At 49.0% G+C, this 24,712-nt stretch overlaps 1 protein-coding gene across 1 annotated transcript in view; it reads right to left on the bottom strand.

The window, feature by feature from the left end:
* Positions 1–14,314: 14,314 nt before the first annotated feature.
* The window catches only part of ISX (intestine specific homeobox), a 23,375-nt gene continuing 12,977 nt past the window's right edge, over positions 14,315–24,712 (bottom strand). Inside the window, exons 2-4 of the mRNA XM_060656500.3 lie at positions 18,845–18,996; positions 16,837–16,950; positions 14,315–15,438 (exon numbers count right to left, since the gene is read on the bottom strand). Of these exons, the coding sequence (XP_060512483.3) occupies positions 15,199–15,438; positions 16,837–16,950; positions 18,845–18,996 (506 nt within the window). The 3' untranslated portion in view covers positions 14,315–15,198. The remainder of the gene's footprint in view (positions 15,439–16,836; positions 16,951–18,844; positions 18,997–24,712) is intronic.

Below are 24,712 nucleotides of genomic sequence, written 5' to 3'. Positions count from 1 at the left end.
TCTTCCTATCACCTTTGGAGATGAGCTTTAGTTGGTGGCCCCGTTTTTGATTTGTCAAAAGGTTCCCTTTCCTTCCTTTCCCCCCTTCATGTAGCCTTTCAGGTAAGGCATAAAAATGGACGTTGTACCCTCCCCCCCCCTTTATCTTCCAAAGGTATTCACCGATGGCAGACTGCCAACTGAGGTGTGCAATTACCTGTCCTAACTGGGGTCCTCTAGTGTCATGGATCAGACACCCACTCAGTCTTTCCACCCAAGAACAAGAAGGAAACTTGGGCAAATAGGTTCATGTTTCTAGAGGTTTATGGTGCTATTAATAGATTTCCTGTGGGAGTGAAAACGTTCACTGGTCAAAGTCTGAGACACACGAGGTTTTACTGAGTTCAGCCTTCCTGTAAATCTTGGTCTCTTTTCTGTAGATCTTCCAGAATCTTTGAGATGCAACGGGCTCTCCGATTCTCTCCAAGGGACCCAGGTTACAGATTTCCCGGGTGGATTCACCCTTGGACCTCGGAATGCTTTTCACCCCATACCTACAAGCATCTAATGAACCACAGATATACAGGGTTTCTAATTTTGGAAATACTTGACTAGATGTTTCTGTAGGCTTTCTGGCTCTGAGATTTCATAATTCTGGAGAGGAAGCTTCTAGGGATAGAATGTTTTCCTCCTACTAAATCCATAAGGATAGGCCTGCCTTGTCCCCAGCTGATGAAGGGAGCAGGGACACTGATGGGGCGCCTACAGTTTTCTCCTTTCCTATCACCGAGGGCAGCCATTTCCTTATCTCCTCTTGTCTCTCCCCATCCCCCAACCAGGTTCTTAATTTATGACCCCCTTCAAATAACATCTCAGGATTCTTGGAGAGATAAGAATCACCAGGTAATTGTTTGGGAGCTATAAAATGACTTAAATTGGTTAGGATTCTAATTACCACAAAATGACTTTATTGCCTCCTGGCAATAAGAGGCCTGTAACCTTCCTTCCTGGGAGCACAGGTCCCCACCCCCAGGGGTCACACAGCGGTCAGGGCCCTGGCAGCTGGGGAAGAGGACAGAGGCCTTCTTCTCCCAAAACCCCCCACACTGCTGACAGTGCTGGGGAGCAGTCCAGGTGGGTGGAGGTGACCCCACTGGGACCTCATTGGCTCCTTCTCTCTTTCGGTCACTCCATTGACATCCTGGGGACCATGGCAGGTGGCCAATGGCAGGAACCACTCTCTGAGTCTTGACTCTTACTTTAAGGACTGCTCTTAAGCAGTCAGCCTCTTGGTTTCAGCTCAGGTCTTGTCCTCGAGGTTTGTGAGTTCGAGACCCTCGTGGGGCTCTGTGCCGCCAGTGCGGGGCCTGCTTGGGATTCTCTCCCTCTCTCCTTCTCTTTCTGCCCCTCCCCCTGCTGCATGCGTGCTTTCTCTCTCTCTCTCTCAAAATAAAGAAACTTAAAAAAAATAAATAAGGGTACATAATATTGTGGAAGTGAAAAGAAAGATCCATTATAAAAGACAATGTATCTTTGTTATCTGTCTATAAAGATGACATAAGCTCTTCCTGAACCTCCAAGTCCCATGCATGTAACAGGCACCAGCAGCTTCCAAGAACTTGGAGGACTTTATTATTTCCAAGGGGAGGTGGAGGGAGTGTGGGGAGGGCAGCGTTGAGTCGGGCCCTGGAGCTTGAGCCGAATTCTAACAGCCGGGTTGAGGGGAGTACTGCCTGACCAAGGAATGCTCAGAGCAAAGGGCGTGAGATAGAAATGTGCCTGGTGTCTTCTGGGAGCCTCACATGATTTAGTGCGACTGACACGCGGGGCTCATGAAGGGCTGTGCATGAAGAAGAGGTTGGAGAAGGGGGGAGGGAAGGGACCTCTGGAAAACCTTGCCTGTTAGTTCTTCGCGTTGACCTTAAACTTGGCTTCCTGTGATTTCCGCACAGGTCCCACTGTGGCCCACTGGGACTGCACAGAGCAAGCCTTCCTTCTTAGTCCAGACAAGCCCTTCAAACACTTGAGCGCAGGCTTCGATCCCCCAGAATCCCTCACCTGCCTCCCAAGCCTCCCTTGGCTCCTTTCACGCCACTCTTGGGAGATCTGGTTTTGAGAAACTGTGCCTTCTAGATCTTTTTTTTTTTTTTTTCTTCTCTGTTCTGTTCTTCCCTTTTAGTTTTTAATAAATGAACGGCTTCTGGATTAAAATATTTTTATTATGGAAATCTAGCGTATCCTAAAGCAGAGAGGAGAGCTCATGAAGCCCCACATGCCTATCAACAACTGTCAACAGCTGTTGACATTTCTTCAGCCACGTTTCCTCTGTCTCCCTCCTCCCTTCTTTCTCCGTGTGTTTGTTTGCTGGGGTATTTTCAAGAAAATCCCAAACATTTTCAAGCAAATCCCGAGATGTTAGTATACATCTCTAACAAAAAGGGATGTTAAAAAGCCGGACCACGTGGTTTTGACAATTTACACAATTTACAGCAAGTTTCAGTATCTTCTATTACTCGGTCCATATTCAGAGTTCTTGATGGCATCTAAGATTTTTTTTTTTTATGGTTGTATCTCCTAAGCATCTTTTATCCTGTAATAGTTCTGCCCCCATTTTTTTCCTACATCACAGATTTGTTGGAGAAACACAGTCATTTGTCCTGTCGACTAGCCCATATTCTGAATGTGGCTGATTGCTTATTCGTGGTATTTAATCTGTTCTTCTATCCTCTACACTTCCTGTAAATAGGTAGTTAAATCTGGAGTGTGATTGGAGTCCAGCGCAATTTTAAGGCAAGAACAATTCACACAGATGGTGCTGGGGGCTCCCCACTGCCTCCCATGAGGATTCACACAATAGCGGCTTGATCCACTCACAGTGAGGCCAAGGCTGATGGGGGTTCAGGTGGTGTCAGTCTCATCTCTCCATAGGACATCGCTGCTAAACACAGTCCAGCTGGTCTACACTTCTCTCTCTCTCTTTTAAAAAATATTTATTTATTTTTGAAAGCAAGAGAGACAGAGTACGAGTGGGGGAGGTGCCAAGAGAGAGGGAGCCACAGAATCCAAAGCAGCTCCAGGATCTGAGCTGACAGCACAGAGCTCGATGAGGAGCTTGAACTCAACGAACGCGAGACCATGACCTGAGCCGAAGTCAGATGCTTAACCGACTGAACCACCCAGGTGCCCCTACACTTAAGAAGAAGCACCAGGAAGGGAATGCATCACTGCACTTGGGTTGGATTATCGAGAAGAGTATCACCTCCTTCAGTCTGCACTTAATGCTTCTACTCATGCAGCCGAAAGCTCCATTAACTCATTTGGGAGGCTGCAGAACACTGCTAACTTCTACCAAACTCACCTTTGAATAAATCACCTACACCTTTTTCTCATGGACCATTGTTAAGCCACCTCTCTTCCTGGTTGTTTTTCTGGTTCCAGGGAAACCTTCTATTTATTTTAATTTTTAAAATGTTTATTTATTTTTGAAAGAGAGAGAGCATGAGTGGAGGAGGGGCAGAGAGAGGAGACACAGAATCTGAAGCAGGCTCCAGGCTCTGAGCTGTCAGCACAGAGCCCGACGTGGGACTCGAACCTACAGACTGTGAGTTCATGACCTGAGCCCAAGTTGGATGCTTAACTGACTGAGCCAACCAGGCACCCCAGGATCCTTCTATTTATTATCTATCTGTTATCAATCTATCAACTTGATGTCTATATTATATATATGATATTTACATGTATTATATCTATATTGTATTATTCGAAGTGCACTTTTGTCTTGTTTCGGCCAATCTTCAAGGTTCATTTCCGTCGTGATTTTGTCATTACAGGAAGGTTGATAGGAGGAGGGATTGCCCAGAGCATCGATTTTAGGTGTTCCACTTCAGAGCTGGGGAAAGTGAAGTGCAGAGAAATTATTTCCTGTTTTGAATTAAGTTGCTCAGGGTCACGTGCCATGGGCCTGCCTTGAACCGCACTTCTGGATCTCCACCCAATTGTGTGGTCCCCTCCCACATGGGTGCTGGGTCTGACTTTCCCGGCCGGTGAGACATTAGCCAGCAATGTCTGCATGGGCTCCCTGAGCACTTAGATCCAGGTGCTTGTCTCCCCGGAGCACTGGCTCTGGGAAGGCTGATGGGGAGGGACCTCGTGTGGCTGAGAGCACCCATGTGGGCACAGAGCACTGCCCGGGTAACTGTCCACATCCCGCTGCTCATGAACAAGGACAGCAGAGGGCTGAACTTTGGAGCTCTCCTAGCAGAGTCTTCTGCTGAAATTCTTCCATATAGAGGGAGGGCTTCAAACTTCACTCCAAGCAAATGAACCAACAAAGACCAAGACGTGCTCTTGGGGGCCTGGAAGTAAGGAATGGTGACCCCACGTGCACCAGCATGGTTTGCACGTGGCATGGGACATGCAGTGTACTTGAGACCAGACTGTATGCATCCCTTGGTCATGCTGCTTTGAGGATCCTCACCGGGGCTTAGTACAGATAGCCTGGCATTACTATCAGGAATGCAGGCTGCCCTAGACAGTTTGCTGCATTGAAGTCTGCAGAGAAAGCTCCATTGAGTTCTCCTTCCAGGCTGTGTGTGGGTTCTGCCATTGGCAGCCAGTCCTTTTGTTGTCTGGGATTACTGAACCCATTCAGGCATTGTCTGACTAGGTACCTGGGTTGGCTAGGTGGCCCCCATCTGATTACCCCAAGGGAGATTTGGGGATAGAAGACAAACTCAACCCCAGACATCCTTATTCCTGTGTTCATGTGCCAAATCCTTTAGATTTGGTGGCAGACACAGGTTTTGTGGAGCCTGAAATTTAAGCAATTTGGGGGGCCCAGTGCAAAATTAGATCTCAGAAAGGGCCCGTGCAAGCAAGGGCCCTGAAGCTTAAGATTCATAGCTTTCCAATCCACCTCTTTCCGTTTATATAATCATTCCTTCAGCCAGAGTGCTTTTACCCCTACTTTTTTTTTTTTTTTTAACCTTTCAAAGTCCTACTCATCCTTCAAGTCCCAAGCCAAATGCCCCCTCTTCTAGGAAGTCTTCTCCGGCTTCCCTAGGCAGATCGAATCAGCTCAGTACAGTGCTCCCACGGGGTTCCATTACGACTCCTATCCCTCCAGGTCCTAAGTTCTCCTGAAGTGTCTGTCCCTTCCTGCTAGACTGTCCACTCATGTGGCCAACAACCATGTCTTGTCGTCTTTGTTTCTCTGGGGCCCAGAAGACAGGAGAGGACTCTGTAAGTGTTTCTGGGCTGCATGAGCCCTTGTTGGATTCTGGGGATTACCCATTCCTTTGTCAGACTCCAGGTCAACTAGTGACTTCTTAAAAGCTGGAACATATCTGGCATGGAGGAGAAGCAGTAAAGATAAATTGTGGTCAGAGAGCTTTCTCCGCTACACACACACATGCACACACGCACCCACATGTGCACACCCGCAGACTCACAGCTTCCCAAGATGATACCAATGGGTAGGACCCTGTTGTAAGGAGTGGAAAAGCCCTATTGTGTGACGGTGCGGGCTCCTTCTGTTCTTCTACTCCAGAAGCATGTCACTCCAGATGGGGGAACCAAGCAATTGGCTGGAGGGGATCATTTTGTTAGTGGTGACCCCAGAGAAACATTAGGAATAGCTTCCATTTGGAACCTTTCTTGGCAGAACCCAAGGTACATGGCAAACCACAGTGATTAATCTTTTTTTTTTTTTTAATGTTTATTTATTTTTGAGACAGAGAGAGACAGAGCATGAACAGGGGAGGGGCAGAGAGAGAGGGAAACACAGAATCTGAAACAGGCTCCAGGCTCCGAGCTGTCAGCACAGAGCCCGACGCGGGGCTCCAACTCATGGACCGTGAGATCATGACCTGAGCCGAAGTCGGACGCTTAACCGACCGAGCCACCCAGGCGCCCCCCACAGTGATTAATCTTGATCTCTGCCTTCCCGGAGAGAAGGGGTCCATGCTTATTTGAGCCAGTTTCTGACCAGGACGCTGGGGATCATAAAGGAAGTCAGTCAATGTCTCCTGAGAATCCAGGCAACAGGTCTGGGCTCAGACCCTGGCTTTATGAGGAACAAAGAATATCAGAACTGGAAGAGACCTCAGGGACCATCTTGACCAGTGTTATTTTATGGATGTGGACACAGAGTTGCAGAAAGGGGGAGCAAATTGACCCACAGACACATGTGATAGGGAGGGGACCCAACTCAGGCTTCCTGAATTCCCAGGCAGTTTATTTTATACCACCGAAGTCTGAATAAAGAGCACCTAGGAACCATTGTGGAAGAGGTCACAGAGCCTCTGGAAGGGGAGAAGGAGGGAGAAATGGACGACTCCCGCTCATCTCTCCATCTTCTTGATGCTTTTAATATTCTTTTTTTAAAAGTTTTTTAACTTTATTCATTTTTTGAGAGACAGAGAGAGACAGAGCATGAGCGGGGAAGGGGCAGAGAGAGAGGGAGACACAGAATCTGAAGCAGGCTCCAGGCTCTGAGCTGTCAGCACAGAGCCCAATGCAGGGCTTGAACTCACGAACTGTGCAATCATGGGACCTGAGCCGAAGTCGGACACTCAACCGACTGAGCCACCCAGGCACCCCAGGGACTTTTTATCTTCTAATGAAGTGATTCTCCTCTTTTGTGTAAAAGAAAAATAATTTGGTTGCTCTTGAAACCGTGGCAAAGGAGAGAGAGCTGTGGTTCCGGATCCAAAACGTTCAAGTCTAGCTCTGTGCTTTCTTCCGAACTTGTCACCCCAGCAAGTCACTACCACAATGCCTGTGTGGCAGTGGAGTCATTTTTGATGACCAGATACCCGTTCCCACCTCCTCCCCCATGGCCAGCCTCTACCATAGAGGCTGGGGAAACCTAAATACTTGCTTTTGCAGCTTCCCTTGCATCTGGGTGTGGCGTTGTGACAAGGTCTTGAATAAAAAGTCTTTATTTTTGAGAGAGAGGAGAGAGCATGCATGAGTTGGGGGAAGGGCAGAGGGAGAGGGAGAGAGAAAATCTGAAGCAGGCTCCATACCCAGCGCGGAGCCCGACACAGGGCTTGATCTTACAACTGTGAGGTCACAACCTGAGCAGAAATCAAGAGTCAGACACTTAACCTACTGAGCCACCCATGCAGCCCAGTTGGTTACAGACTCTTTAAGAGTGGAAGTCTGCTGGGAGATTTGTGGGAGAGCTTTGTTTTTTCCTAACAGAAGAGTCAGATGCCCCTGACACCTCTTTGTTTGCTTCTTCCTGACTTGAAAGCAGATGTGATGGCTGGAGCTAAGGCAGCCACTACGTGGCCACAAGGGAAAGCTCAAGAGAGTTATAGACATGCTGGTCCTACCTCCAGGTTTCTTATGTGAAAAATTTAAGTCCATGTTTGTGTAAGCCACTGTTAGTTTGGATTTCTACTTTCTGCAGCTGAAAGCATTCTTACGTGGCATAAATAGGTATCATTTTGGGTTTATAGTGAATACCTATTGTTTGTCAATCCAGAATCCATTTCTCTTTCATCTGGTACCAGCATCCCAATTTTCCTGGGGGATCCCCTCTTTGTCCACTCTCAACCCGTGTAGTTCTGGTGGAACTGACTTTACTCCTGTCTGCACCCTAGGCTCAGTCAGAACATTGTGCTCCCACCTCAGCCTTATGGATAGATAGACTGAGGGATGGTCTGTGCCTCAGACACGGCCAGTGGCGCTCAATCCCAGGACCTTTGTGATGACCCCTGGTAAGAGCATCTCTCTTGGCATGACTTCGGGAAGATATGAACTTGAGAGTCTGGCTGATGCAGAGGGAAGCAGGGTGGAGAGATGGGGTCGCGACTGAGTTTTAGATCCAGCCCCACTTGGACTTTTCAGTTGCTTCAGTGGACTCATATTCATTGCAGGAGTCTCAACTCGCCGGTTGGGTGAGGCCAGATAGCCCTAAATAAAAGTTCTGAGCACAGGGTAGGGGCTCAAAATCTTGTCAAAGGTGAATCCATTTTTAGCCGAATCCTAGAGATGCTTCGTTTATGGCAGGACACCAGAAGCCAGTCCTTAGGTACCTCGTCCTTGGGTCTCGGTAATGTTTTGTTCAGACCTTTATTAGAGGATCTAGTTCAAGGTGTTGCCTCTGTTCCATGTGGATCTGCCCTTTTGCTAGATCGGGAGGCAGCAAACAAGCTCCCTGGCCTGGATGCCATGAGGCATGTTTCCCACCTGACTGTCTTCTGCATTTATCTCCTTGAGATTACTCTAAAATCCATCCTACGTCTAAGGGTCTTGGCCTGGTACCTTCTCTTCCCGGATTCTGGGCCTTCCTGCCATGTGTTGTTTTCTGTGAAGGGGCTCGGTGTCCCAGATCCCTCCGTCCACTTCTCATCATCCCATCTCTGCCCTCCCTGCCCCGGAGAAGGCTTTCCAGCCTGTGATCTTCAGCAGGGTCTCATTGGGTGACCTCCTGTCCCCTTAGGAGATCCCTCCAGCACCAGAAGAGGCAGAAAAACATCTTCTTTGATAACAGAATGGAAATCATAAAGCACAAGAAAAGTAAGAAAAAGCATTCATTCTGTTTTTTTCATTAACATTTTGCTGTATAAAATTCTGTACTTATGACAAATAGTTCAAACATCCAAACACTGCAGGGCAGCGGGGAAAACAAACATTTCTCTCACCATCATGTGATGCCACCAGCCCATTTTCTGGAAGGCAATTGCTGTCACGTTTTTTGTGTGTCTGTCCAGGAACTTTCTAGGCAAATACAGGTGTGTGTGTGTGTGTGTGTGTGTGTGTGTGTGTGTGGAGTGTGCATATTCATGCATGTGTAACAAGTACTGAGTGCCTATGGTGTGACAAGCCTGTTTTGATTCCTGGGAAGATGGCAATGTACAAATAAGTGGAGATCCCTGACCCGATGGGGCTTTCACTGTCTGTCAGGAGATAGACAATAAATAAATGAATGTATAATATTTCAGGTGTTGATAAGCGCTATGATACTAATAAAATGGGGCAAGGGGCCACACAGTGACTAGACGTGTATGCTATTGTAGACACATCGTCAGGTGGGGGTGGAGTGTGGGTGCCTTGTCAGTGGAGACTGGGAGGCAGATAGTTGGAGAAGGATGTTTCAGGCAGAGTGACAGTAAGTGCAAAAGCCCGGGGGCAGGTTGTAGTTGGCTCCTTGGAGCAGCAGCTGGTGGGAGGCCAAGGTGGCTAGAACAGAAAGCTCTGGGAAAAGAAGCAGGGGACGGGACCTTTCATGTTGGCCAGGGGGACTTTGACCATTTTCCCAGCGGGACAGAAAGACCTGAAGGGTTTTGAGAGTTGTGAGCTGACTCACGTTCTCCCAGGATCTCTGGGTGCCGAGTGGGGAATGGAGCGCGGGTGTGGGTCGGTGAACACAGTGGGGCAGTGGGGGGATGCCTGTGGCTGACATCAAGGAGGGGGAGCCCAACGCTGGAGTTTCTGCCCCATTAGAAAAGGTAGTTGCCGAAATCGCTCTCAGGACCCTATCCTGAGTGACTAGTGGGAAGCTGTTGCCATTGCTGAGACAAGGAGGGCTAAGAAAAAAGCAGGTTTGGTGTGGGTAGAAATAGAATTTGGTTTAATTTTTTATTTTATTTATTTAAAACATTTCTTAATGTTTATTTTTGAGAGATAGAGACCAAATGTGAGTGGGGGAGGGCACAGAGAGAGGGAGACACAGAATCCGAAGCAGGCTCCAGGCTCTGAGCTGTCAGCACAGAGCCTGACGTAAGGCTCGAACTCACAGACCGTGAGGTCATGACCTGAACTGAAGTCAGAAGCTTAAGTGACTGAGCCACCCAGGTGCCCCTAGAGTTTGGTTTTAGACAAGTTAAGCTCAAGATCTCTATTACACGTTCAGGTGGAGGTGCCCAGAGAGTTCAGGGCAGAGGTCTGATGAGCTCTCCATTTGGGGGTTATGGTAGAGTGTAGACACATTTTGAAGCTCTTCCCCATCAAGAGGAGTCTGTTTTCCACCCCTCGAATCTGGGCTGGTCTTGTGATCTGCTTTGACTGATAGAAGGCAGCAGAAGTGACCTGTGAATTCTGAGCTCAAACCTCAAGAGCCTTTGGATCCTGTGACTGCTATACACGGAAGCCCAGTGAGGGACACATGGCCCGGTCACCCAGCTGACAGCCTGCTAGACCCAGACCTGTGTGGGAATGAGGTCATCCCACTGGCCAGCTGACCCCAGGCGTGTGTGCAAGCCTGTCTGAGATGGCCTGGTCAGCCCAGATCAGATGACGAACCTGGTTGAACCAGAGTCAGGAGTCAAAAAAATTGTTGTTTCAAGCCACCAAGTTTTGGAGTGATTTGTTATGGAGCGAAAGCTAACGTGTGCAGAAATGATCAGTATCTAGGTGATGTTTTTATATATAAGGCCATCATTATCCTTTTCTTACTCAAATGAGATCATGATGCCCTTCAGCAGCTTGCTTTTTCCACTTAATGACATGACTAATGGCAATTTCCCATGAGGTGCATTTCAATCTCCCTCATTATTTTTAATAGCTGGATGAATGTATTGCAAATGGCTCAGCCAGTATCCTACGTGGGTGGCTTCTGGTTTTTGCGATCTCAAAGCTGTGGTGAACATTCCTATATACGGTATTTATGCACATGTGTATTTATCAGATAAGTTCTCGCAAATACGATTATGGGTCAAAGGGATTTGCGTTTAGAATATTAATATTTGTCAAGCTATCTTCCCAAATGATTTACTAATTCATACTTCCTTACGTGTGGGAGCGAGTGTATATATCAACCCCCTACCAACACTAGATATTTGCCGATCTGAAAGGAAAAGAAAATGTATTTCATTACTGTTTTATTTGCATTTTTAAATTATGGATGAGGTGGAGCATATTCTTACGTGTTTAGTACCCATTTGTATGTTTTTTCCCTATGAATCTCTTATTTCTGCTCTTTGCTCATTTTCCATGGCTTGTTTAACCTTCTTAAAAACTGAACTATAAAAAGGTCAATGGATATTAAAGAAATGTTACCTTTTTTCGAAACAGTTTCTAGAAACAGACTTTTACACTTGAGTTCCAGAGAAGTTTGCAAAGCAGTGAAAAATAATTTCCTACATTCATAAAGTGTTTGACAATCACAAAACACTTTACAAGCACCCTCTAATATAACCCCTCTGCTATCTTCTGAGGCAGGTCTTCTTATCCCATTGATTTAATGGACGAGGAAGGTGAGATTCAGAGATTTCACTGCCGTTAGGTGGGGAAAAAAATCTCGCGATACTTTGAAACGGGCATGAAACAATGACTGTCTTCAGTCCAGCACACTCTCCGGGGTATCTGCAAACTTTCCTCGTGTTTGAGTTTCCTTTCCAACTCTTTCAATTGTAGACACTTGATGTTAAGGCAAATGCTCCTTGTCCGTAGAAAGACACATGGATTGGCGGAGATGGAATTGATAATGTCCTGATGGCGATGGTCGCTTTCCGTCTTGATGTGTCATTCATTTCAGCCTTCTGATTGCCCTGCGATGTTCTTTTAGTCTGTTCTTTTAGTTCTCCTTGGAGACGCTATGACGTCCTCCTGGCTCCCTCATCAGCGAGTTAAATGAAACTTTGACACTTGTTCATTTTCTGTTTGCATGATTTACCTTAAAAAAGTTATCATGCAGGGTGCCTGGGTGGCTCAGTCTGTTGAGCGGCCGACTTGGCTCACGTCATGATCTCGCAGTCTGTGAGTTCGAGCCCCGCGTCGGGCTCTGTGCTGACAGCTCAGAGCCTGGAGCCTGTTTCAGATTCTGTGTCTCCCTCTCTCTGACCCTCCCCTGTTCATGCTCTGTCTCTCTCTGTCTCAAAAATAAATAAACGTTAAAAAATTAAAAAAAATGAATAAACGTTAGGAAAAAAAAAGTTACCACCCAACTTTTCTCAAGTTTCTAGTCCACACAGTTCGACTAGGAGCCTGTCAGAGTCTGACTCAGGGATGTCTAACAGGGATTCTTTATTATTACTATTATTATTTTCAGCGGCAGAGAGCTCTTTGAAAGCTGATGAAAGCAATGGACCCTCTGCCTGGGAAAAAATAAACAGGCAGACACACACAATTTGCACGCTCTCTTGAGAGTTCCTTGGCCTCTGGCACACTGGTTTAAGAACTCCTAGGACAGAGTCTGGGGTCAGGATAGCTGCTTCAGATCACAAGTAGAAAGAGGTAGAAGGGAGAGGTGGGAAAACGGCTTTTTTTCCGATGCTTGCTGAATGCTTGCCGTGTGCCAAACTGTACTAACTCATTTAATTGTCACAGAAACCCTGAGAGACCACAAATTGTTGCTGCAAAGGGCACACGTCACTTGCCCAAGGACACACAGCTGGTAGGGATTCTTAAGTGACTTCTTTGCACTGCAGATATAAGGTAAGGAAATAAAATAGTTCTTGGGGGGGGAACACATAAATCCCTAGGGAGGAAAGGTTGCTGCCCCCCCCATCCCACCCACATTCAACTTTAAATCTGTGCTGAACCTGAGACGTTCTGGTCACCTGAGGCTCTTCTGGTTGGCCAAACCCTGTTTCTAGAGGCTTCTGGGGCAAGGGAGTTATGTGATGGGAAAGGGGACAGGGATTGTGGTGGTTAATTTTATGTTAACTTGACTGGGGCCACGGGGGGCCAGGTATTTGGCTGAGCATTATTACGGGTGCTTCTGAGAGGTGTTACTGGAGGAGTTCAACCTTTGAACGGTAGACTGAGCAAAGCAGATTGCTCTACCCAGTGTGGGTGAATGTGAGGCCTGCGTGGAACAGAAAGGTGGGGGAACAGAGAACTGGCTCTCTGCCTGTCTCTGAGCTGGGACTTTGGTCTCGTCTTGTCTTCAGACTCAGATCGGAGCCCAGGCCGTCTGTTTTCCTGGGTCTTTGGCTTGACCCCTCCGGTCACAGGGCTTCTCAGCCTCCATAACCATGAGGGCCAATGCCTTGTAATAAGGAAAAGAAATGTACACACAGTTCTGTTTCTTTGGGGAAGCTGGGCTTACACAAGGAGCCCAGAGCAGAGTGGACGTGAGCCTTTTTTATTCCACCTGGAAGCCTGGACATCTGCGATCGCGTCCGTGACCCTCATGTTGCCAGACCATGAGAAATGGCTGCAAGAGGTCTAGAAGAAGAGTCCTCTGCCTAGCCTAGGGCTTCCGTGACCCCAGAGGGTTGGGGGAGAGGAGCAGTCAACCCTTCCTCTGGCTCATGAGAGGTGGCCTGGAGGCTAGAGCGAGGCAGCGGGGATGTTCGCAACTTGAGGGGGTCTGCAACAGAGGATGTGGAATGAACCCCAGGAGGGGATGGAATAAGGTGGTATATGGCCAGGGAGGGGAGGTCACATCTGAGGCCAGACCAGCCGAGGCTGTACCCAGTGGATGTCCTCAGGGGAATCAGAGAGACAGCTGGGAAGCTGCTGTCCCCTCCCTCCAGCTATGGAGGTGGTGTTTATATAAACACGCGCCCAGCCCCACAGTCTGTTAACGGACTCTTTTGCTCCCCCAGCCCTTAGCCTTCTTCCATCTAGAGCTTGCTGGAGACTAGGCGTCCGTGATAACATTCATGGGCTCCAGCCACGTCTAAGTGTACAAAGCATGCTCACTTTTCAGGGGGCACAGTCTGATTCTGGTGTATTGTATGCCTGAGGGCAGAGCTAGGTCGCTGCCCCCAATTTACAGGTCAGAAAGCTGAGGCCCAGAGGGACTGGATGGATGGCAAGGTTCTGCAGCAAATCAGAGAGAATGCAGGACTAAGACCCAGGCTTCCTGACTCTACTCTCCGTCTGACTCCTGGGTGCATCAGGGACCCGGGCAGAGTGCAGAGGTTCTGTCATTTGGGGCAGATTATCCAAACTTCTGATCTGTGCACAAAGGTCCATCCAGTCTGTCCAGGTAGGAGGAGCAGGCCCTGTGCCCGCACAGCAAGGCATGTCTCAGCAGTACTTGGGCCCAAGGGAAGCTCGGGGAGGGGGTATGGCCTCTCTGTGAGTCAGAATGGCAAACTCCAGGTCTGAGACCCAAGCAGCCCCTTTCCTGATGGGATCGGGGGACAACACCATCCCCCATAGGAGGCCCAGCCCTCACACTTGGCAAAGCACTTCCACTCTATTTCAGAGACTCCCGATTGCTCTTTGAGGTAGGCCAGGTGGGGCTTACTGTCTCCGTTTTAGAGATGTGAAAACTGAGGCTCTGACAGGGCACGTCATTTGCCCAAGGTCTCCCTGCAAGGAAACAGCAGAGGCTCTGACAGGGCACGTCATTTGCCCAAGGTCTCCCTGCAAGGAAACAGCAGGGGCTCTGACAGGGCACGTCATTTGCCCAAGGTCTCCCTGCAAGGAAACAGCAAAGTCTGCAGGCTCATCACAACGGAGCGAGGCTGGCCTTCCAGCTGGGTCCCTTAGGCTAGTCCTGGGACATAGACTCTGCAAAGAGCTTACTGCCATATTCTTTATTCAGACCGGAAGTACAACATTCCTCCCCAGTCCAGCAGAATAACCAAAGACACTCAATTCTATTTTAAATTAACAACAACAACAACAACAACAACCTTCCCCTGCATTTCTCTCCCACTTCGTACATTCACATCAAAGCCGTACAGAATTTGCTGGGCATGGGCCAACTGCAAGCACTGAGTGCATGCCCTGCTTTGCCGGGGAAGCTCAGCACAATCTCTTTGGCCAACCTGGACTGAGCTCCCGGGGGCAGAGCCTCAGTTGTTCGCGTCTAGATAGATCCAGTTCTGTTTGTGGAGAACTCAGTAGGTGCTCAATAAATGTGTCATGAATGAATGAACAAACACCTCCCCCTTGGCCTGCTGTATGCCTCTATTCTCACGACGGCTCAACCTCACCACAGGAAGAGCCAGAAGGACCCTCGAAAGTCTTCTTGTCCAACTGCCTCATGTTATAGATGAGGTCCAGAGGGGGTGAGTAACCAGCTGGAGGTCACAGAGCGAGTTAGAGGAGACACAAGCACAAGTGGACGCTCTCCTTGTTCCAGAGCTCATCTCGGACTCTCCCACGGCCTCTGTCTTCTGAGCCAGGAGGGCAACCTTGGGAGCAGAGGCGAGAGCTCCCGTATTGGTCATCTTGCCGTGGAGTCCGACACAACCTTCCACGGGGCATGCTCAGGGAAGGCCCCCCAGGGGCCCGGGCCCCCTCCTGCCAGATGTCTTCACCTGGAGAGGAGAGCGGCACCACTGGAGAGAGGTTTCTTGGTCCCTACGTCGACGTGGCACAGGGGCTGCCCCATTTGGGGTTGGCAGGTGGAAGGAAGCACAGTGCAGGGAAGCAGGTGTGCTGGATGAGAGGGCCTGGGGGAGGCTGTGTCTCCCACAGGTGGCACGGGAGGAGGGTGGTCTGGCCAGGGAACCACGCAGACGCCGGCCGGCCTAGAGCCGGTGGATAACACCCCATGGGAGGAGCCAGCCCGGGCAGAGCAGAGGGCGACCTCATGGGGCCCTGTCGAAAGGGGAAGGTCAGGAGAGAGAAGTGAGTCCTAAGCTTCACCAGAGGCTTCACCCTCCACTTCCCGACCTTTTCCCCAGGACTTGGGCAGCTCAGGGCAGGCAGGGGACCGTCTTGGGGAGAAACGTGTGCCCTGGGGGCCAGGAGATCTGGTTCCTAATCCTGGCATTTACAGGAATCACTTGATGTGAAAAAAGTCACTTTGCTTCTCAGTGCCCAGTTTCTGCATCAGCAGAAAGTGGATAAATAAATCCTTCCTTGCAGTGTCACTGTGGGCACGCACAGACCTCTAACCACTATTTTGTGTCCTGCTGGCTCCCCGCTGTTCGGCATCTGGTACACACTCCAAGGTGTGCGGGCTCCACGGACAGCTCACACTCGGGGCACACGGCCCAGGTGCTGAGGCTTTTCACGTCTCAGTAATTTCACCCTCATTGAACTACTATTTTCTCTGAGGGGCGAAGTGACTCTTCTAGGCCATGCTGTTGCTAAGTGCAGAGGCTGAGATTTGAACCCGTGCAGTCTGACTCCACAGCCTTCCTGCTCAATGTCCGTGCACTGCCCCCTTACTCCCTGCCTGTTTCTTTTTTTCTTTTTTTTTTTAAATTTTTTTTTTCAACTTTTTTTTTTTTTTTTTTTTTTTATTTATTTTTGGGACAGAGAGAGACAGAGCATGAACGGGGGAGGGGCAGAGAGAGAGGGAGACACAGAATCGGAAACAGGCTCCAGGCTCCGAGCCATCGGCCCAGAGCCTGACGCGGGGCTCGAACTCACAGACCGCGAGATCGTGACCTGGCTGAAGTCGGACGCTTAACCGACTGCGCCACCCAGGCGCCCCACTCCCTGCCTGTTTCTTGAACTGTGAAGTTCTACACAATAATACAAGCCAGTCCCCGGAGGAAGGAGAGGCACTGGGATTGTCACTCAGTGGTTGAGGACATGGGGACAGAGACAGGCAGTGACTTGTCCCAGGTCACACAGACCTCTGGGGCATTCTTGGCCACGCTGTCTCTGGAAGAGTTCCCCTTGTACTCTTTAAAAAATTTTTAAAAAAATATTTATTTATTCTTGAGAGGCAGAGCGTGAGCAGAGGAGGGGCAGAGAGAGAGAGAGAGGGAGACACAGAATCCAAAGCAGGCTCCAGGCCCTGAGCTGTCAGCATAGCCCCCGATGCGGGGTTTGAACCCACCACCTGCAAGATCATGACCTGAGCTGAAGTCAGTTGCTTAACTGACTGAGCCACCCAGGCGCTGGTCCCACTTTGCACTCTTTACTGTAGACAGAGCCACCCCCCTCCACCCCTTGGGGTTCTCACTTCTGGGTCTGGGTGGGATGTTTGCAGACAATGCCCCCCCCCCCCCCCAGCGCCCCCTTGGTGCCTTAGCCACTCACCACCACGTCCAGGTATGTGGTCAGGGCCAAGCCGGCCTCATTTAGCTGCTTCGGGGCCCCAGGGCTGCCGGACTTCTGCTTCCTCCACTTAGCGCGCTGGTTCTGGAACCAGATCTGGGATAGGAGAGAGAGAGGACAGAGATAAGCAGCAAGTACCTCCCTAAAAACCGTAACTGGCACTTCACAGTCTAGAAAGCTCCATGGCTTCAGGATTTCCTTGGCCCTGGAGGTCTGCCCTCTAAGAGGGGCCCGGGGATCACAACCTTCAGTTCCTGCGGGGCGGGGGTCTCGTGCGCCCGGAAAGCAGCTGGATGCCATGTGGCTGGGAGCGGTGGGGTCTGTGGCCAACGGGGCCTAAAGGGTGTGGCTCCTCAGCTTTAGCCCATGGTCACCCTGTAGAAATGTGAGGCTGGGCATTACAGGTCCAGGCCAATATCTAAGGCAGAAATCTCGGTTTTTATGTGAAAGCGTTGAGATGTAAAACACTGTGCAGATCAAATAAAACTCATCTGTGGGCTGTTTCCTGCTGGCAGACCATCAGCTTGCCACCCCTGTGGGCCCCTCGGCATCTGTAGATTGACTATCGGCAGCTCCCCGTATTCACAAGGACACTGACTGCCCCTGACACGTGGGCATTTGTACTTGGCCATTCTGCTGAGACAGCCCCTGAATTCCGGGCTTTATGGCAGTTGGGGGGGGGGGGTGGCTAAATCCACTTAGCTGGTGACTGATTCTAAATGGGAGGAAAAAGGGAGAAGTCTAGAATGGGGGTGGTCCTTAGCCAGGAGAAAAGTCTGTTGGGATAAAATTGAGAGTAAACTGTTGATCTGGGCCCTGACTCAGATTTTGAATTTGGAACGAATCCATTAAAAATTTAAAAAAAAAGTGATGCAGAGTAGAGCGAGCCAACAGCGTAACAACTGGATTTGGATTTGCTAGAGTGGAGCTTGCAAAACTGGGGGTGTCCAAAGAGGGTGGACACACCCCTGCTGAGTGACAAGGGGCCACTGTATCTCCAACCACAGAAGGAGCCACGGACACTCCGAGGTGAAGAAATGACAGATTCTAGATTAGGCAGTTGGCATTTATTTCTAAAAATTTTTTAATAAGTTTATTTATTTATTTTGAGAGAGAGTACAAGCAGTGGAGGGCCAGAGAAAGAGGGAGAGAGAGAGAGAGAGAGAGAGAGAGAGAGAGAGAGAATGCCAAGCAGGCTCTGCACTGACAGTGCTGAGTCCTAGGCAGGGCTTGAACTCACAAACCATGAGATTATGACCTGAGTCTGAGCGGAGACCAAGACTCAGACGCTTAACCGACTGAGCCTCCCCGGTGCCCCTAGGCAGTTGGACTTAAACCAGGTCTTGGACCACTTCTCTCTGTGCTGCCTTCACAGTGATACCCATGTGGTCTAGTCAAGGGTTAGCAAACTAAGGCCTGAAGGATCAATCTGGCCTTCCTACCTGCTTTTGCATGGCCTGTGAGCTAAGAATGGCTTTCACGTTCTTAAGTTGTTGGGAAAAAAAGATAAAAAGAAGAAACATGTTTGTGACACATGCGGATTATACGAAATTCAGATTCTAGAGTTCGTCAACGAAGTTTTAGACAGTGACTCTATGGCCCCACAAAGCCCAACATAATTACCATCTGGCCTTTTACAGGAAAAGTTTGATGACCACTGGTCTAGGTTGTCTATTTTGGGAATGAGGCCTCCTGGTGATTGATGCTCTGGAACTACAGCCAAAAGGAGAGGGAAGACGTGGAAGCAGATATCGGTGGCCACCACTGATGCCACCTCGCTCCATTTCCACCCCTCAAAGAGAGAAACCATCTTGTAACTGCGGTGACCTCATTTCCTGGAAATACTATTTGGCAAATGTGACTGTATTCAAGGGATAAAGGCAATGGAGAATTTCAGATGGGCCAGCCCCGGTGGGTCCATGATACACGGGGTCTCACCCATGGCCCCCAAGGCATTGAGGCTGGAGGCTGAGGATGGGGACAGCTGTACCTGCACCCGAGCTTCTGGGAGTTTGATCCTGGCTGCCAGCTGGTTGCGGATGTGGACGTCTGGGTAGTGGGTGAAGTGAAAGATCTTCTCCAGCTCGTGCAGCTGCTCGGTGGTGAAGGTGGTTCGGACTCTCCGCTTGCTCTTTCTTTCCTCTGGATGGGAGAGGGTTCAAGCTGGGTTAGCGATCTTATGGTTAGCACCCTGGTGAGGCTTTTGTGTTGCCTGGTGTCACTCTTTCAGCCCCTGCTGTCCATTGCAGAGTCTTGGCCACTGGCTCCTCTGCCTGGAGTTTTACAGTGTTCTCTCTCTCTCTTTTTTAATGTTTACTTATTTTTGAGAGAGAGAGAGAGAGAGAGAGAGAGAGACAGAGCATGAATGGGGGAGGGGCAGAGAGAGAGAGAGAGAGAGAGAGAGAGACGCAGAATCAGAAGCAGGCTCCAGGCCCCGAGCTGTCAGCACGGAGCCTGACATGGGGCTTGAACTCACAAACTGCGAGATCATGACCTGAGCTGAAGTCAGACGCTTAACTCACTGAACCACCCAGGCGCCCATACAGTGTTCTCTTTCCTAGAGATCCTGCCCCTAGGTTGACCTCTCCAAATCCATCCTGAGCAGTGAGGTCAAGATAACTTTCTAGAAACTCCTCTGATCATCCTTTTTGTTGCTCAGATGCCTTCAATGATGTGTCCTTGTCTACAACAGGGCATGGAAAACTATAGCTTGAGTGTCAAATCTGGCCCACTGTTTGTTTTTGTAAATAAAGTTTTATTGGAACACAGACCTCCCATTGCTTTATGCATTGTCTATGGCTGCTTTTGCAAGCAGCCTTGAGTAGTTGCAACAGAGACCATATGGTCTGCAAAGCCTAAAATAGTTACTATCTGGCCCTTTACAGGAAAACCTTGCCAGCCTTGGTCTAGAAAATAAAGACTGAACTCCACAGCCGTTAGTCCCTTATAACCTGTTTCCAATCCAATTGTCCAAACAGTCTGGCCTCAAGTCCACTCAGGGCTGGCTACAGCATTTGTGGGGCCTAATGAAAAATGAAAATGTGGGTTCTCTTGTTCAAAAAGCAGGAAAAAAGCTATTTCCTTTCTTCTGCAGTCTCTTTCTTGATCTGTCATGTGGTGGTGGTTGTTGTTTGCTTGTTTTTCCCCCCCCCTAATTTGCTGTTCTATTTATTTATTTATTTATTTATTTATTTATTTTTATTAAAAATTTTTTTAAACGTTTATTCATTATTGAGAGACAGAGAGAGACAGAGCATGAGCAGGGGAGGGGCAGAGAGAGAGGGAGACACAGAATCAGAAGCAGGCTCCAGGCCCCGAGCTGTCAGCACGGAGCCTGACATGGGGCTTGAACTCACAAACTGCGAGATCATGACCTGAGCTGAAGTCAGACGCTTAACTCACTGAACCACCCAGGCGCCCATACAGTGTTCTCTTTCCTAGAGATCCTGCCCCTAGGTTGACCTCTCCAAATCCATCCTGAGCAGTGAGGTCAAGATAACTTTCTAGAAACTCCTCTGATCATCCTTTTTGTTGCTCAGATGCCTTCAATGATGTGTCCTTGTCTACAACAGGGCATGGAAAACTATAGCTTGAGTGTCAAATCTGGCCCACTGTTTGTTTTTGTAAATAAAGTTTTATTGGAACACAGACCTCCCATTGCTTTATGCATTGTCTATGGCTGCTTTTGCAAGCAGCCTTGAGTAGTTGCAACAGAGACCATATGGTCTGCAAAGCCTAAAATAGTTACTATCTGGCCCTTTACAGGAAAACCTTGCCAGCCTTGGTCTAGAAAATAAAGACTGAACTCCACAGCCGTTAGTCCCTTATAACCTGTTTCCAATCCAATTGTCCAAACAGTCTGGCCTCAAGTCCACTCAGGGCTGGCTACAGCATTTGTGGGGCCTAATGAAAAATGAAAATGTGGGTTCTCTTGTTCAAAAAGCAGGAAAAAAGCTATTTCCTTTCTTCTGCAGTCTCTTTCTTGATCTGTCATGTGGTGGTGGTTGTTGTTTGCTTGTTTTTCCCCCCCCTAATTTGCTGTTCTATTTATTTATTTATTTATTTATTTATTTATTTATTTTTATTAAAAATTTTTTTAAACGTTTATTCATTATTGAGAGACAGAGAGAGACAGAGCATGAGCAGGGGAGGGGCAGAGAGAGAGGGAGACACAGAATCCGAAGCAGGCTCCAGGCTCCGAGCTGTCAGCACAGAGCCCGATGCGGGGCTCGAATTCACGAACAGCGAGATTGTGACCTGAGCTGAAGTTGGATGCCCAACCGACTGAGCCACCCAGGCATCCCTCTAATTTGCTGTTTAAGGTCAGGCTCTCTTGAACACAAGGATACTAATAGGGTGAGTGTGGATCCTCACAGGGACCCAGGGCCCTTTGACTTGGCACCTGGGTGCATGCACCTGACCTTGACCCTTCTGCGATCCATACCCTGACAGCCCTCGCATCCCTGGAACTGCATAGGATAGAGGAGGCAGTTGTCATTGGCTAAGGATGAAGAAACAGGTGGTCTGTAAGAGGGACATCGAGGGCTGAGTCAAGGCTCGAGGGCCTTAGTGCGCGCTCCGTGGTCCCACTGAACTTCACTTACAAAACAGATGGACACGTAAAATGATGAAAACTTTCAAGATGCCCATAAGCATTAAGCCCCGTGTGCCAGGCCTCTGTCTGTGTGCAGTACCCTGGACAACTGCACTGGTCTCACCCACGTCTGTGGAGCCAGGCCTGAGCATGTGTGTGTGATGGGAATCAGGCATTCTACTGGGACCTGTTACCTTTGAGATGTCTATTGGCTATTCAAAAAATGTGTCCAGGGGCACCTGGGTGGCTCATTTGGTTAAGCGTCTGATTTTGGTTCAGGTCATGATCTCATGGTCTGTGGGTTCAAGCCCTGAATCAGGCTCTGTGCTAACAGCTCAGATTCTGCTGGAGTCTGCTTCGGATTCTGTGTCTCCGTCTCTCTCTGCCCTCCCCTGCTTACACTCTGTCTGTCTCTCTCTCAGAAATAAATATACATTAAAAAAATTAAAAACAAAACAATCCCCCCAAACCCCCAAGATAAAAAGTACACGATAACATCATGAGAAGCCCCAGTAAATGTTCTCCAGCAAATCTCCCCAAAAGCCTGCTTTTTGGGGAAACTGACCTGAGCCAGAGGAAGCTCAGACACAAGCAGTGCCCAAGAAAACATGGTAGAAGAGAGGCTTAGAAAGAAAGGAGTGGTCATTGAAATTAAAAAATTAAAAACCAGAGAGGATGAAGAGGAAGAAAAGCCAGAAAATATCAGTATGTTTATTGAACACCTATTGTGTGCCAGGTGTGGTGCTGGACCCTGCCCTTGGCCTGCGTGCATGCATGTATTTTAGCCTCCCTTGTTCCGAGATGGATTTGTGGCATGTGGTTCTGAGTCTGGTGTTTGGGAGGACGTTGAGGACCACAGGAAGACCACCTGGGTAGAATTACTACGGCAGAAGCCAAGGAAAGAGGAGCCATGTTGGCATTGCCCCCAAACACACCCAGTGTGGTGCCTGAGGCTTCGTGGAGACTCTGACAAATACATGTTGAATTAAAGTGGATGGAGATGTGAGTGGTTGGGAAAAAGAGGAGACAGTGAGTAGAAGAATTTATGGCTCGAGAAGGTGCTAGAAGGGGAGAAGGGAGGCTGGGGAGAAGTTTCAGAGAGCAGCCTGGAGCATGTCTGAAGTCCGAGAAGGAGAAATTGAGGCGGAGCGAGAGAGGGCTCTGAAGGGGTGGCGGATGGGGCAGCTGCGGGACAGACTGGTCCGAGACGCTCACTACACAGGCGAGGGCGATCGGGTGCTGGAGCAAGTAGTTCACGACGGATGGCAGGAAGTCAGGTCGCCAGCAGAGAATGAGGGAGTGAGGGGTTAGGCCGGGAGGGATGGCCAAGGGCTTTGGGACAGCTGTTCTGGAGAAGGGCCGGGGAAGCGAGACGAGTAAGGAAGATCGTCCACCGGAAGCCTTCCCTGTACCTCCAGACTGGGGCAAGGGTCACAGATGGTGGAGGCAGGGCCGAACCAGGTGGCAGAGGCTTTGTCTTCCTGACCACGCATGTCTGAGACTAGGGCTGCGATTCTGGCTTTACTTGGGACAAAGTCCACATGATATAATTTTAGGAACTGTAGGAAAGGTACAAACCGCCTCTCCAAATCCCCTCCGCTTTTGGGGGCTGATGGCTGATGTCGCAGGTCAGATGGGACGATGCAAAAGGAGGGTGGGGATCTGAAATCCTGCAGAGGCCTCCTTTCTCCCACCCAGTTCACTTTCTTTTTCTGTCCAAATAAGAGGTAAAACCGCTACAGATGAGGAATTGGAGCAGACCCTGGGTGAGGAGTGGATTTTCACTTGTGATGGTTTAACAACTGAAGTGTGTGTGTGTGTGTGTGTGTGTGTGTGTGTGTGTGTGTGTGTTATTCGTCCTGCTATCATTTGCTAGAAGGAAACCCACTGAACTGGATGTCGGGAGACCTGAGCTCTGTTCCTGAACTCTATAACTTGGGCCACAGTTTATTTCCTCTCTGGGCCTCAGTCTCCCCATCTGTGGAATGGAGGAGGAGGGCAGGCCAAATCCACCCTGACAATCTGTAATTCTCTTTCCCTTCATGTGGAGGCCGGGTGGCTTATAACACCTTGCCTCGGGCTGGCCTGGGGGACCAATTTGCTTGGTGGAAGGTGAGGGCCCGAGGGGAGAGATTTCTGCGGATGCCAACTCTATTGGCTGAAGCTGTTTCTACATCTCTGGGATTAACCAGGCCCAGGTGCTTCTGTTGTAGAAATGGCATCTCATAGTCTGCCTTTGGTCTCACCCCTCTCTCTTATCCCTTCAGCTTGTTGATAATCACCCTCAAAGGACTTTAACTCATTTTACTGACTTGGGAGCTTCTTGGGAATCGCAGACAACGAGGTCTCAAACACTATCACCCGCTAAGCAAGCTCTAGCTACTAACTACTAACCACCTGATCGGACCTGATCTCTCTCCCTCTCTAGCCCCTTTCCCTCCCCAAGCCTACTTTCTTTTAAAAAATTTAAAAGAGAGATTAATTCTACATTTAGAGCCAGTAGTGTTTAAGGGATAGAGCTGCATCCAATCAGAATTGATGCAGAGAGAGAGATGGCCAGTGGCAATCATTGCTGAATCTTACTGAATATCCCCTCTGTGCCTAGTATCGTGGAGGCACCGGGGGCCTGTCTGCAGGAGTGCAAAAGTGGACAAGCCATGCTCACAGTATCATATTCATTCCTTCATGAGGTCAGCATCTTAGGTGATAGTGATGCTGTGCAGCTCTAAAGGGCATTGCAAAAAACAATTCACAGGATGGAAGATTCCAGGTTGCCTGCGCAAACTTTGGCATCCAGGACAGTATGGAGTTGGCATCCTTCTGGGAGTCTAGAAGGGAGGATTCTAGACAGAGGGTGCAGAACCAGAACTTGGGGAAACAGGTGCTACAGAGAACAGAGGGTTAGGAACAGATGCAGACAATGACAATAAGAAGCCACCTCCTCCTTTCTCCCCAGAAGGAAACTCAGGCAAACAGGGGCTCATGACTAAGAACACTCCTTAATAGAATAATATTTTCAGCACTTCCATTTGTGGAACTAAGGGAACAACTGTTAAGATACATATGGCTTTTCCCTATTTTGGGCAGGACTGGAGGGCATAATTTGGAGGTGGAGTGAAGAAGGAAAGGATCTACCTCTTCTCTGCATGATAAATGACCACTGACTTGGTGGAGAGGGGGCTGCCTGGCAAATTACCGGCCAGTTAGAAAAATTTGTTTTTGTATCCAGAGCTAATTTTTTTCAACTGAATTGAATTTTTTGAA

The sequence above is a fragment of the Panthera onca genome, chromosome B4, assembly GCF_046562875.1.
Source record: "Panthera onca isolate mPanOnc1 chromosome B4, mPanOnc1 haplotype 2, whole genome shotgun sequence".
Taxonomy (NCBI): Eukaryota; Metazoa; Chordata; class Mammalia; order Carnivora; family Felidae; genus Panthera; species Panthera onca.
Note: the sequence above shows the minus strand (reverse complement) of the source record. Positions and strands in the feature narration are given on the sequence as shown.